The following is a 15,362-nucleotide window of genomic DNA, read 5'->3' on the forward strand; positions in this document are numbered from 1 at the left end:
TGTTTACAGAAGAAGTGGAGCGCTCCGGTTAATGCAAAGGGTCCCTTATATCCAGTTTCTACACTAATACGAATCGGAGGTTTCTAAAACTGAGTGGGGAGCCCTCATCTCTTCCCACCTCTTCTATTCCCCTTTAAAATCAATACTGTAGAGAGCAGCTGTTTATCACGGGAGGTACCCAAAGCCTTGGGTATATTGCAGCAGAAAGAACATTGGGAGAACGAGTGTCATAAATTTTAATTGTAATGAATAACTACTGTGGCATTTTTCTCATCTCCAAACTGAATTATTTATTTGAAAAGTTGCTGATGCATTTATAAATTATTTAGAGCTCTCTAAGCCTATGTCTTGTTTTATTAAAGCATCTAAAACAATACGAAGTTAAATACCAAATAGTTAACTATTTAACTGTACTAAAGAAAGTTTTTCTTTTTGTCTTTTTAAGGAGGCTAAGGCATGAAGCGATATAACTTTTTTATGGGGGGCGAGGGCAGTGGAGTCTCAGAATTTTCACTCCCCCTCCTCCAACCAGAGCAGCTCCTTTTTTATCTGCTTAGTTACCGATTTCCCTTGTAAGATTTTGTTTAAAAAAATAATTAAAATGAAAAAGAAGACCACTCTTCTAGCCCATCTGGTGTTGCCATATTTAGCGATTAAAAATCTAGGACACAGGGCTTCCCTGGTGGTGCGGTGGTTGAGAGTTCGCCTGCCGATGCAGGGGACACGGGTTCGTGCCCCGGTCCGGGAAGATCCCACATGCCGCGAACCGGTTGCGCCCGTGAGCCATGGCCGCTGAGCCTGCGCGTCCGGAGCCTGTGCTCCGCAACGGGAGAGGCCACAACAGTGAGAGGCCCGCGTACCGCAAAAAAAAAAAAAAAAAAAAAAAAAAAAAAAAAAAAATCTAGGACACAGTTGTTTTACCTGGCATTTATCTGGCAACCCTAAGTTTAGATCCTCTTGGACTAAGGCAGAAAACAAAGCCTGGAAGCCGTCAGGGATTAAAAGCCATCTACAAGGGCACACAGGGAGTTAGTTGATGGTAAGATAAGGAAAAAGAGCCAGCATTTGGGGGAAACCTACTTCTCTGGATAAAAAGGCATCCCTTTGTACAATCTTGGGCCTCTGTGAATGATGGCTTTGGTTTGTTACTAAGTATCATAACTCAGCCTCTATGGCCGATGAAAGCAGAGCAATTTTATGTCTCCTTGTAGGTGTTTCTCAGAAATTTCTCTACCTTCTTAGGTTCACTCTCACTTAGGCAGGTCTTCCTGGAGGATATTACGGAGAGAGGACTTTTGGGAGGTGCTGGTGAGGTGGCCTTCCTGCCCTGCCTGGAGTCCTCACTCACTCAGTCCCACTCACTCCACTTATGTAAGTGCGCGTCCCCTAAGAGAAGTAGTGTAGCCAAGCCGTTGAGAGCACAGGCCCTCACTGACTTGGAGACCTTAGGCAATGACTCTACCTTTCCATTTCTGTTTTAGCTTTTGTGGAATGGGGTGATAATATTATTTGTCTCATAAAGTTACTGTGACGATTAAGTGAGGAAATCCATGTACGTTTCTAGCATATAGTGAGCCCTCAGAGGTCAGCTGGCAGGGAGGCAAAGATCCTACATGTAGTGTTCTGCCAGATGCCACCCATTTCGCAGTAAGTAACTGTTGAGTCAGGCAGATACCAGAGGAGGAGAGTCTCTTGCCTTTTGGAAACCAGCTTCTCTAAACATTTCCATTTTTCAGCTTCCTTCATTTTCACAGATACGTGAGCTTTTCCTTTACAGATGAGCAAAGGGAAACTTGAGCTGATTTAGATGCCTTTCCGGGATCTACTGAGGGAAGCTTAGAGCTGTACCTTGTGAGACATTACAACTTTGAAGTCAGATCGATTTGCGATTGAACCCTGGCACAACTCATGTGACCTTGAAAGGGTAATTTACTTTATTACCTCCCATTTCTCATCTGTGGAATGGGAGTAATGTGAATTTTGCCATGACAAGGATTAAAATGAAATAATCCTAATCCTAAAAATCCTAAAAATTGTCAACGCTGATGTAGTATACACTGTGGGGCCAGATATTTTTCTACACACTTTACATCAGTTAATTTATTTAATGTATATAAACAAATAGATATCCAATGCACTTATTATTATTATATCATATTTCATGCCAGAGGTCAGGTTTTAAGTTTCTTGTATCTATAGCATTAGGGGGCAGCATTCCTCGAATTATGAAAAACAGTAGGTATTGGACTAAGGTTCAGAGATAATCGTACAGAAGTTTTCTCATTGTTATTGTAGGGTTATTTTGGAGCTGTTGGGGCACTGCTGGAACTGTTCAAAATGACTGATGACCAGTAGAGATGGGACAGGGATCCAAGCTCTGCGGCTGGAGAGGGTGAAAGCCACTGTGGGACGGAAGCCAAGCCATTATGGCAGATGAACCTGCTGGATTTGTAAATAATTAAAATCCTTCTAGCTGATCTTTTCTCTTGGGTTTTGAGCTTATGATTCAAAATGGGGAATACAAGAGTTTTTTCTGTATACTGTATTTTTTAAAAAAATATTTGTGCAGCGTGGCCAAACCTACCAATCTTATGCATTGACTTTGAAAAATGATATGATGTTTAAGAAGGACCTGAAATGTAAGTGCTGTTTATTTTTCTTCTGGGGTTTACTGATCAGTGTGGTAATTTTAACTTCATTTAGTAATTACTCTAGGAGATTTTACCTTGACTTATATTTTTCATGACGTTTCATGATTTGCTGTTGGTTTCAAATGAAACTACAAATCTGTCATGTTTTACTGTGAACACTATTTTGTTTGTTTGTTTACCTTTTTGGGTCTCGTTTTTTCTGTTTGAATGTCTTAGGGAAAAAGAGAGTCCTTCCCCCTGTTTCTGTCCTCAGATGACTCCCCGTCCCCCTCCAATACCGTTCTTTAATGTAATTGTTCATATTAATCAAGGTGCTGACCAACTCAATACAAAGTTAAGCACGAGATCTAAAGCTCTCAAAAGTGCCCTTGAAGAGAAAACTCTGAAAAAGTGTTCATGAATTTAGTGAGTCTGGCAAAAGTTGAAAATTATATGCAATTTTGTCGTATCCCTTATGAACATATAGTGTTGCGGTAGATTTATTTTATGTTAGGTTATGTTAAATTGAAATGTTCTCTGATGAGGTGTCCTCATCCATGCACAGCGTATGAATGGCAACAAATCCTTGTGCAAGATATTGGGATTTACAGGGGAAAGTCTCCCGGTAGATTAACTGTTCACGTTGGGATGTTTAGGAGAAGTCATGGGTTGAGATGTCATGTGGTAATATCTGTGTTTTGCACATGTATGTAGCTAGGAGCTTTGTAACAAGGCGTCTTAAATAATAATAAAGTTGTTTTTTATTTGAAATATTTTAAACTGTATTTCAATCCCACTTTCTAAAATTAAAAAAAATTATTATACTGATCTATATATATTTTTTCTGTTTGAAAGATATCATTGGGACTGATGGGTAACTTTCAAATGAGAGTCTTATACAAATACTGAAACACATGAGATCTAATGATTTAGAACTAATTAATCTTTTGAATTGAGCATATTGCTGAAAGGGATTTTTGAAGGACAGTACAATTGCTCCATGATGAAACTTTCCTTCTCTGCCTCTGGGCACTATCTTTAATTTCCATGTCTTCAAGTCTTGAAGAAGTTGATGTTAATGGAAGTATTCACTTGTCTGGTTGAAATAAAGCCTGTTTCTGTTGTGATTTTTTTTAGTGTATATGTTATTTTCATTTCTTAACCTTTATGTCCATCTTACCTGCTTTTGTATCATAAAATGAATATGTGTTGTACTTTTGCTACTCTACATTTCATAACTTGAAGCTTTCACATAAGCATGGTAAGGTCCAAAACACTGTGTCTTCAGTTGAAGCTGTAGCCCTATGCAGGGTTGTTTTTTTTTTTTTTTAATGTAGCTTTATTGTTCTTATACAACTAACTCCTTATTCCCAAAAGATCACTACTATATTTTGTTATTCTGAAAGAGTTCCAAAATTTGGTCATCACAATTATATTTGATCAACTTACGCCTGGCTTAAAACAATTCAAGCAATTAAGATGCTCTTGAAAAAGGTAAGTGTGAAAATCCACATATCCTCTGTGATAGTACCTTTTTTAGATTGTTCTCTTCTGCCATTCCTACTCTCATCTGTTAGGGAATAGCACCCGTTGGATCATGGTTCTGCAAAAAATAAAATCAGGGCAAGTTAGTATGACTACATAATTTTTTAATTATCTGGAATTACTTGATCTCTCATTACAAATGTTTAAAACATGAGGAGATAAATTACTCCGTTATACAAATATCAGTTAAATGTTGTTTACTTATAGCCAGCATTTTTTTTTTTTTAATGAGGGAGTTGTAGCCTGAGGAATTTTTTTACATTCACTTGAATTATAGAAACTTTCCTTTGTCTCAACATCATGAAGAAACTTGGCAAGACTAAAGAATTTTTATCTTGAACTCCATGAATTCAGGGTGACCAGGTGGTCCAGAACATGACTTTTGGTTCTGAGACAGCTGCAGTTTTGATCCAGCTCAGCTATTGACAAGCTTTGTGGACAAGCTGCCAACCCTCTCTCTAAACCCTAATTTTCTCACTCATAAAATGGGGCAAATAGTAGTTTTTACCTATGTATTTAAAAAGCTTAGCACAAGGGCTAACACATAGTAAAAGCTTCATTAATGCTAGCTATGCTGGAAAAAAAATAGATGTTTGTAAATTAATGCATTAAATCAATGATTTCTAAACTGGAATGTGGGGAATCCATTTTAGCATAAAACATCACACAGATCTGCATATGCTAGTACACGTCTACAGCCCCATATCCACACTTCCAAAATCCCAAACTCTTAACATTTCTCTTGACAGAAAAATTCAAGACAGAAAAAGTTGATTTGAGCATTATTTATCATTCTTTGGCGGGCTCTTCACATGTTTTGTTGCAAAGCTATTAATGTGTGTTTGATTACAGGGTCTGCCCGAGACCCTACCAGAGGTGTTAATTAAGTAGGGAGCAAGGGCTTCCCTGGTGGTGCAGTGGTTGAGAATCTGCCTGCTAATGCAGGGGACACGGGTTCGAGCCCTGGTCTGGGAGGATCCCACATGCCACAGAGCAACTGGGCCCGTGAGCCACAACTACTGAGCCTGTGCATCTGGAGCCTGTGCTCCACAACCAGAGAGGCCGCGATAGTGAGAGGCCCGCGCACCGCGATGAAGAGTGGCCCCTGCTTGCCGCAACTAGAGAAAGCCCTCGCACAGAAACGAAGACCCAACACAGCCAAAATAAATTAATTAATTAATAAACTCCTACCCCCAACATCTTCTAAAAAAAAAAAAAAGTAAGGGAACAAGTCTGAATCTTAAAACAGAAGTGGTCTCAAGAGTTTCAGATAAAGGACTCATGGAAAGATTTACCTGTATTCTTCAGCTTATGTACTTTTCCATATTCCATATTTACATGGATTCAGAGTCCCTTTGTTGGGAACCATTGTTACAGGTAATTTATACTTGACATCATTCAGTCATACAAGGAATATTAAGAAGTTATTTTGTGCCAGGAAGGAGCACTGAGTAAACTAGGAGGAATAGGATACAACCCCTGCTGTCCAGTGTGGGGAAGACAGAAGTCTTAAACCAACACATATAATTAAGTGTCACAGGTGTCATTCATTCGTTCATTCACAAATATTCACAGCAGTGAACAAAACAGACCCATCCTCACAGACCTTACATTCTGGAAGGGAAGACAGATACATTCCTAATTACATAATGTTACATCAGTACTGCAAAGAGAAAAAGTAAGGTAGAGGGGCCTCAGAAGGAGGTAATTCTGTTTAGAAAATGAAAAGGGGATTGAAACTTCTCTGGTTAGAGTGCTCAAAGACAATCTCTCTTAGGAGGTGACGTTGGAGCAGAGGTGAATAAAGCTGAGAACACACTATGGAAATACCTGGGGAAAATACTTTTACTCCTGGAAAATGAGAATGGAGGTTGTGAAGACCTGTAAGGAGGCCAGTCTGCCCGGAGTAAACAACGGGCAGAGTGGTGGGAAATGCAGTTTTAGGAGTAGCCGTGGACCAGGTCCTATACAAAGTCCCACAACTGAGGGTAGAAAACTGCCCTTGAAGGAGGCATTGGTCCCCTCTCCGGGAGGAGGGTGCAAGAAAAGTTTTCACAGAGTCTTAACCAACAAGTAGAGACCACCGAGTAGAGCAGGATGAGAGAAGCACTGAGAGAAGAAACAACCTGGCTTGTCCGGGACGCCGTTTGCTTCAGCCAGAGTGTGGTTAGTGGGAGCGAAACCAGATACTAGGAGAGAAGAAAACAGATTATGGAAGGACTCGTATTCCATGTAAAAGATGTTTCTGTAGCCAGTGTGAAGCCATCAAAGAGTGTCAAGTAAAGTGAAACTAGAATTAATCTGGCTTCAAAGTGATAATAGAGCAAAGTGATTCCGCTTATATAAAATGTCTAGAATAGGCAAAGAGACAGAAATTCGATTAGTGGTTTCCCAGGGCTGGGGATTTGGAAGAAATGAGGATTTACTGCTAATAGTTATGAGGCTTCTTTTTTGGTGATGAAAATGTTCTAAAATTGATTGAAGTGATGATTGTACAACTCAACTAGAAACCACTGAATTAATTAAATGGTATGTGAATTATATTTCAGTAAAGGTACTTTTCAAAAATAAGTTAAATTTGAAGGTTGAAAAAATCCTTTAAATACAGCACCAAAGTGAAATTAGGTATGTTAATTGGATATTCTTTATTTTAACCTAATTGGTGTCATTTTCAGTTTTGTAAAATATTCTACTCATTGTATTTGATTTTCTACCTTCTTTCTCCTGTACATTCCTTGAACATTTTTAGACACAACAACCAAGTGCATTTAGTCAAATGTGTATGGCAGAGTTGATGTGGTTACAATAGTAAATAATAAATGCCAACAGCCTCAGCCCCAGTTGCCTAAGGTTTCTTTTTTTGAACAAATGGATTTCCTTTTTAATTTTTGCAGTTATAGCTTAATAAGAGTTTTAATTTTCCCTTAGATTTAAAACAACTAGAAAGAATTGGACTTTTTTTATATTAGACTTTTTCTTCTCTCCTCTCTTCCTCCCCTTCACTCTGTTCATGAAATTTGCTGTTGCTATTTTAACCAGGTTCAGCATCTAAAGAATTCATGCCATTTGGCTGCCATAATGTGGCTAATGAGTTGTCTATTTTAGTTCCAGAGTGAGGCAGGTGGTCTATGTCTTCTTGTGTACCTTTAAGAGATACTTAAATAGTAATTTTAAAGAAAACTTAAATTTTAAAATAATTGTTTTCCATTGACTACTCGTTTACTTACCCTGACTTATTAAATATTTTTTTCATGGTATGTTCTCAGACTATGTTCTCTAGCATTTTTCTTGTGTTTGCGTACTTGTGTGAGTGTGTATACATGGTGCATTGAGGAAGAAATAAACCCCAAGTTAATCCTGCAAGTAATGCATCTGGAGTTTATATGAGAACCATAATTTATGCAGAGTGTATTTTTAAATTCAATACTTGAACAGTTTGTCAAATGTTACATTATTTTAAATGTAGGCCAAGAGTGTTTCTGTATTAAGCTCCACAAGTGTGTGGGTTAAAATTAGGCAAGTTAAATTGGATTGTGAATGTTAAACAGGAATATTTTTAAGCATTCTCCTTTGGGGTTTGATTACTATTTATATTGGATTTATAAATTTTGAAAGAAGCAGTCACTCTTGTCTGTCTGTTCACGTGCCAACATCAACATTGAATTTATCAAGTAATTATTTATGCAATGTTTAGACAGGCAAAATGAAATGGAGAAGGGAGCCAATTATCTGTGGATCCTACCCACACAGTTTTCAGCAACTGTAGAGAAAATGGGTTGGTTGTCAAGAACAACTGTTTTGTTGACTCTGCCCTGAACATTTAGTTAATTATGCAATTCTTCCTGTCCTTTAGCCTGTGTTTCTACATTCCATGCCTGGCCTCAGCTGTCTGTGTCAGTCATGACTGTGGTCGTTAATTAACCACAACGACTGCCTCAGCAAAATCAAGCTGGAGGAATCCCTGTCCATTACAAAGCTTGGTCTCAGGGAACCTTAAGGACCATTTCACCTGTGGCATAATCTATTTTAGTGGCCATCGAGAAAGATACTACCAAGATATAACCACCCTTGGATATAAGAAATTAACCTTTTTAAAAGGGTATATGACATTAAGATTTGCTTTAAAAGAAAACGCCAAACTGAGTCTCGTTTTCGGATCCCACACAACTTCCAAACACACTGGCATGCAAACTTTAAGATTTATTAACTCATTATATAATGTTAACTATCGATTAATTAGTTAATTAAAGCTCATGTTTTAATGTCAGCTTTTACCTATTGACCCAGTGCTGCAAAAGAGAATTTGGAAGCAATGATGGAGTCTTACATTTCAACTCAGGGGAAATCAGTTTTGATCATTCGATTGGTAAGTTGCAAAACTATGCTAAAAGCCTTGCCCAGAGTAAGGTTACCAAGTATGAGAAGCGAAACTTAAACCTTTTGCCTTTATTCTAATTTTTAAATTCCTAAGTAAATGTGAGCTGTTTAGGGAATATCAGTTAGGAAGGAGCCAACTTACTAGCCTGCTTTAAACTCTCTTGAACTCTCACAGGTTCTGACCTGGCACCGGATGAAGAGGAAGGGCTTGGGACAGAGAAGACCTTTGACATTCTTCCAAACCTGCATTTCTTTGATTCTAAAAATTGGGCATTGAGCCTACCCTTTATAAAGTTATCACATGAGAATAAATGGTGTTTACACGGAAAAGAGCTCATAACAGTGACAGCTCTGAGGGATTAAGCCTTTCATGTGCTTGGCATTCCGTGTACATAACCTCCTTTAATCTACCCAGCAAATGAACATAGTGGGGATTCCTGTCCCCATTTTACAGAAAAGACTGAGGTTTGGAGAGGTAAAGGAGCATGCCCACGATACCAATCACCAAGAATCTTGAAATGGCCTTTTGGGAAAAATCAAGGCTTCTCTGAGTCCAAATGATCCAGATATTTACTTCTATTTTCCAAAGGGATTGTATATAGACACAATGTCTGACTGTGTAACTATCACTCCTATCATTCATCTCATTGACATTTCTTCATACCCAGGCTCAATATTTCACATTGGCTGGTCTGAGGTCCTAGCTCAAGGGCCTTCCTTCTCTGTTATTCGGTTAATAGTAACATTCCCCCGCCTGGCCTTCTCTCTTTCTTCTTTAGTCACACTTCCACCACACTCTATACAAGCATTGATGCTAGACTTGCACATACTAGAGTGCTTATAAAACAGACAGAAAACAAAAAGCTTATTGACTAAACTTCTATGCAGTTAAAATAATCTGTATTTCATCTTGTCCAAGAAGAAATACTTGAGTCTACAAAATACTGGCTTATTGTGAAGACCCATGCCAAAATTATTTTTGCAAAATGGAATAATTATTGACTTCTGTACTAATTTTTTCTATTATAATTTGAAATAATTTCTATTTTAGTCAATAACTTACATTTCTGAGCTCTGATATTACTTTTGAAAATGTATTCTTCTCATGAAACAGTTCATCTTGATGTGATTTTTAATTAATCTTTCAATTCTTAAATTTTGAAAGAGTATATAGAAATTATGGTATTTGGTTTTTAAGTGTTTCTCATTAGATTTTAAATTTTTAGTAGTTATGCAATTTTTAGTATCAGCAAATAAACCTCTTTTCAATAGTTAATATTTAAATGACCTATCATTTTGTCTTGATTATGATTTTTATTAGGAAGAACGTGTCTTCTAAAATCCACTGTCATCCTCAAAGATAGAAGAAGAGTTCTTTATTGAGTTATTTTTATTCCTGTTCAATTTTTTTTTGTCCCTAGAAATGATGTAGGTCAAAGACAGTTTTCTTTTTCAAAGGGAATCCTATGTTCTCAATAACTTAGCGCAGAGTTAAATTGCTTAAATACTCATAGCATCTCAGATGTCAGATGGCTTTAACAAAAGGAGATGCTCAGGATACAGGATATCTTACATTGTGGTATAGGCCAACATGCCTCAGAATAACCTGGAGAGTTTGTTTAACACGACTATTTGGGGACCTCTCCCTGGACCATCTGTATCTGAATCTCTAAGATTGGGGTCCCAGAACGCATGAAAAAAGATCTTCTCAAATAATCCTTAAAAACCTAAAATTTGAGAATCACTGTCTTAGAGGTTATATTACTACTAACATTAAAAATCATATCCACATTTAAATAAACCTTCCTGATTCTCTGGCAGGTCACACCCATTTGCAGGAAAGCAACATTGTTCGATGATCAACTACTGATTAAATAAACCCAGCTGCTGTCTCTGTTAAAAATGACGGTACCACATAGACATTAATCAACCATGGCCACTACATAATGACTGACACCCTTCAAAACAATAGACACAAAGAGCACAGTTTTATAGCTTGGTTTTCAATTTCTGTTCCATTCCCACATTTTTCTGATACCTCTTTCGGTGTTCTGAATTTAGTTTGTAGGGAAGAAGGAATCTCTTAGCTGGCAGTTACTCTGCTTAAGATTGTCTGAGGTTCGTCTCGGATGAGCCACTAGTCTCTCTCCAAGTATGGAAGCAACAAAAGACATCTTCATAAGGTCAGCCTGCACTTACTACTGCTGTCATCTCTGGTTACTTAATAAACACTTTGCATTTTTGAAGTGCTCTGCAAACACACCGGAAACTTTAAGGACAATTTGCACAGAAACTTAAAAGATTCCACGTCTTGGGCTTCCCTGGTGGCGCAGTGGTTAAGAATTCACCTGCCAATGTAGGGGACACGGGTTCAAGCCCTGGTCGGGGAAGATCCCACATGCCGCGGAGCAACTAAGCCCATGCAACACAACTACTGAGCCTGTACTCTAGAGCCCGCGTGCCACAACTACTGAAGCCCGCACGCCTACAGCCCGTGTTCCACAACAAGAGAAGCCACCGGCAATGAGAAACCCGTGCACCACAACAAAGAGTAGCCCCAGCTCGTCACAACTAGAGAAACCCCGTGCGCAGCAACCAGGATCCAATGCAGTCAAAAATTAATTAATTAATTAATTAATTTTAAAAAATAATAATAAAAAATAAATTCTTCAGGCTCAGGAAGAGGAGTTACTCTAAATTCCCAATGACTGCAAGTCACTTATTCACCTAGGTATTTAGGTATATTTATTAACATACCTAATTATTTAGGTATATTATTCACCTAGGTATTTAGGTATAAATTTCCAGCATATCCTGAAACACTGTTATTTTGAAAAACCTGTACCATATTAAATTAAAGATCATTAAAATAAACATATTTTCTTCAGTCTTACTGTGTAATTGCTAAAAATGTTCTCCCCAGGGTCATTTATCTAAAACTAGAGCACGTTTTTTTTTTCCCACTTAAGGAGGTAATGATGAAGTGAAAATATAAAGGAAAAAAGCTCACTTTTTGTTTTTGCTTTGTATACACTCTATTATTCTGAAAGTCCATCATTTTGAAAGCTTAAGGCATATGAATCATTTCACTGCAAAGGTATATACATATATCTACATCTACGTCTATACAGCTGTTTCATGACTTTCAATATGTGTTCATAGATTGCTATTATATCTTATCATTAATAAACATTTATATTATATTAAAAACTCTAAAAAAAGTTACAAATGAACTTATTTCCAAAACAAAAAGAGACTCACAGATATAGAAAACAAACTTATGGTTACCAAAGGGAAAAGGAGGGTGGGGAGAGGGATAAATTAGGAGGTTGGGATTAACATATACACACTACTATACATAAAATAGTTAACCAACAGTATATAGCACAGGGAACTCTACTAAATATTTTGCAATAACCTATAAGGGAAAAGAATCTGAAAAAATATATATATAAACATTTATGTGTATAACCAAATCACTGTGCTGTACACCTGAAATTAACTGTAAATCAACTGTACTTCAATAAAAACAATTTTTAGAATTTTAAAAAACTCTATTCAAAGCAAGCTTTTACTAATTGTTGTATTTCATGTAATTATGACCTCCTACAGCTTCCTTGTAGCACTTAAACAAAGAGTCAACAGGGGGGATACAAAATCCCCAAATGATTTCGACATTTGGACCAATCACATCACTTGAGCCAAGACTCTTTGTTCTTAAAATCTCAGCTGGCTGTTCTAATGGCTGGCTACCCACCCGGCCCACCAAGCAGGGTTGTTTGTCAAGACTTTGAGGCACATATTCTGCTTCCAGAATCAGCACCGCATAGCGATTATTTCTCTCTCTTTTTTGTTTCTTTTCCCCCAATACTTTATTTTCAATAATCTTCACTTTCCTGAAGGAACTAATTTGGGGAATGGGGACCACTCTTTCAAAAAAAAAGTTAAAGTTAGTATTTTAATCCCCCAAAGGCAGGGACTACAAAGAACATTCCAATCACATGACCGCACCACATTTTTGTGTTTAAATTAAGTCAGGGTTATGAGGGCGATTAATAACACACACTGACTCAAAAAGTCAGCTGGCATGATTAGGAAGGGCAAACTTTTCTGGTTTTAGTAGAGAAACAAAATAAGCATATAATTGACCTTTGCATTCCATTCTACTTGAAAAATGATTTCCAGCCTTTTAAAAAATCTTCATACTTCTGGTCCATATCACACTCGGAATTAGATACTTTAAGAATATGCCATTAACCAAATTTTGTCTTGGCAGTTGGTTTAAATATTTATTTAAGATATGTAGCAGTTGCTGCACTTAGAATTTAAAACAGATGCAGGACTATATTGGCACTGTGCATTACTGGCAAAAGTGGACCATTTGAACTTTCTTAAAGTTTTGCAGCTTTGAAGCTTGAGGGGACATGATTGACCCTCTTTTCCTCTGTCCTTAGGGGAGCACAGAACTGGTTAGGGATGCTAACTCAGAAATCATGACACTGAAGATGTGTGCAGCTGTTTAGGAGAGTGAATGTAAGAGGCAGGTACCCGTAGGATTCTCCCCTCCCCTCCCCTTCCAGCTCACTTATTCTGTCTCCTTGTTAAGGCATTTACTTCTTTTTCTGGGTCTCTGGAGACTTATTGCGGGCACACATTCCCACACTGAGACAATTCATTTTCCTCATCAGGAAAGATTAAGAAAAGAATAGAAGACTGTGTGAAGGCAAAATGCAAAGTCCAGCATTTCTCTGCTGATCTCAGCTATTAATGACCCAAAAGTCCATATCTTGGTAGAATCTTAAAGATTCTAAGAGTTTAGCACAGGGTCTGGCACATAGTAGGTACTCAGTAAATCTTGAACAACGGAATGTTTCCTCCAGCTAGACTTTCCTCAGCCTTTTTGTGTTTTTAAAATTGAAGTATAGTTGATTTATAAATGTTGTGTTACTTCAAGTGTACAGCAAAGTGATTCAGTTACACACATATATACTTTTTCAGTCTTTTCTATTATAGGCTATTATAAGATATTGAATATAGTTTCCTGTGCTATAACATGGATGGACCTAGAGATTATCATACTAAGTGAAGTAAGCCAGAAAGAGAAAGACAAATACCATATGATATCATTTATACGTGGAATCTAAAATACAACATAAATGAACTTATCTATGAAGCAGAAGCAGAATCACAGACATAGAGACCAGACTTGCGGTTGCCAAGGCAGGGGGTGGGGAGGGATGGACTGGGAGTTTGGGATGAGCACATGCAAACTATTACATGTATGTATAACTGAATCACTTTGCTGTACACCAGAAACTAATACAGCATTGTAAATCAACTACACTTTAATAAAATAAATTAAAAAAATAATAAACCATGTTTCTTTGTTTTGCTGATTTAAAAATTATAAAACTAACACAACCTCCATGTAATAACTCAATAACACATCAAATGAGAGTCGAGTCTCACTTTACTCTTACCTATTTCCACTCTTCCTGTCTCCCCAGAAGTAAGCACTGATGTCAGTTTGGTACATACATTGCCAATTTTTTCCTATTCATTTGCATGTATAGGTACTCATGGAAATATATCATTTTAATAACATATATTAGTTACGGATGCATACTTATATATTAGACATATAAAAATATGCGTGGAAATAATAAACATGAAGTTCAAGATAAGGTTATGAAAGAGCTGACCTCCTCTCTCAGTCACAGCAGAGTGTGAGAGTTCACTTCCAGCTATTTGTCTAGTGCACATAGGTGAGAGCTGCCTCTCACTGCTAGAACAGGCATCAACGAGACGCACAGTGCTGCACCGGTTGGGCTTCATGGCAGCGTGTTTAAATTTACGCTGAGTTTTCTGCACAGTGTGTTGGTTTCCATCAAACTCCAGATCTGAAGCCAACCTCTCCAGGAGGCTTCCTGCACTGCCCCACCCTGCCTCGGCCCCCACTGTGAAGTGTGACGCCCTTCTCCAGTTGGCAGAATACAGGCGCGCCTCCTTTCATTGTGCTTCGCTTCATTGCACTTCACAGATGTTGTATTTTTTAAGAACTGAAGGTTTGTGGCAACCCTGCAATGAGCAGGTACTATCGGTGCCATTTTTCCAACAATTTGCTCATTTGATGTCTCTGTGTCATATTTTGGTAATTCTCACAATACTTCAAACATTTTTATTATTATTATGTTTGTTATGGTGATCTGTGGTCACTGATCTTTGATGATACTATTGTCATTGTTTGGGGGCACCAACCAAGAACTTTATCAATAAATGTTGTGTGTGTTCTGACAGCTTTACTGACCGGCCATTCTCCATCTCACTCCCTCTCCTTGGACCTCCCTGTTCCCTGAGACGCAATATTGAAATTAGGCCAATTTATAACCCTACAATGGCCTCTAAGTGAAAGGAAGGGTGCACACCTCTCACTTCATTTTTTTCCGCTGTGAGGCTTGCAGGATCTTAGTTCCCCGACCAGGGATTGAATCCAGGCCACGGCAGTGAAAACGTGGAGTCCTAACCACTAGACCGCTAGGGAATTCCCAAGAGACGCACGTCTCTCACTTTAAGTCAAAAGCTAGAAATAATTAAGCTTAATGAGGGAGGCATGTTAAAAGCTACATAGGTTGAAAGCTAGGCCTCTTGCTCCGGTCAGGCAAGCTGTGAATGCAAAGGAAAAGTTTTTTTTTTTTTTTTAATTTTTATTGGCATATAGTTGATTTAAAATGCTGTGTTAGTTTCAGGTGTACAGCAAAGTGAATCAGTTATTCATATATGTATATCCCCTCTTTTTTTTTTTTTAGATTC

At 37.8% G+C, this 15,362-nt stretch overlaps 1 protein-coding gene and 1 long non-coding RNA gene across 16 annotated transcripts in view; one reads left to right on the top strand and one right to left on the bottom strand.

Annotated features, from left to right (window-relative positions):
* Window positions 1-3,757, top strand: part of PANK1 (pantothenate kinase 1) — a 112,795-nt gene extending 109,038 nt beyond the window's left edge. For 13 of the 14 annotated variants that reach the window (XM_033841569.2, XM_033841571.2, XM_019942451.3 and 10 more), the window contains one exon: window positions 2,296-3,757. In XM_033841569.2, the coding sequence (XP_033697460.1) occupies window positions 2,296-2,355 (60 nt within the window). In that variant the 3' untranslated portion in view covers window positions 2,356-3,757. Of the gene's footprint in view, window positions 1-1,777; window positions 1,925-2,295 lie in introns of all 14 variants that reach the window. The other variant, XR_004522435.2, reaches the window with a different exon arrangement.
* Window positions 1-15,362, bottom strand: part of LOC141276820 (uncharacterized) — a 41,884-nt gene that overhangs the window by 225 nt on the left and 26,297 nt on the right. For both annotated transcript variants that reach the window (XR_012326999.1, XR_012326998.1), the window contains exon 2: window positions 4,162-4,233. This is a non-coding gene — a long non-coding RNA (uncharacterized lncRNA). The remainder of the gene's footprint in view (window positions 1-4,161; window positions 4,234-15,362) is intronic.

The sequence above is a fragment of the Tursiops truncatus genome, chromosome 16 (assembly GCF_011762595.2).
Source record: "Tursiops truncatus isolate mTurTru1 chromosome 16, mTurTru1.mat.Y, whole genome shotgun sequence".
Lineage (NCBI taxonomy): Eukaryota > Metazoa > Chordata > Mammalia > Artiodactyla > Delphinidae > Tursiops > Tursiops truncatus.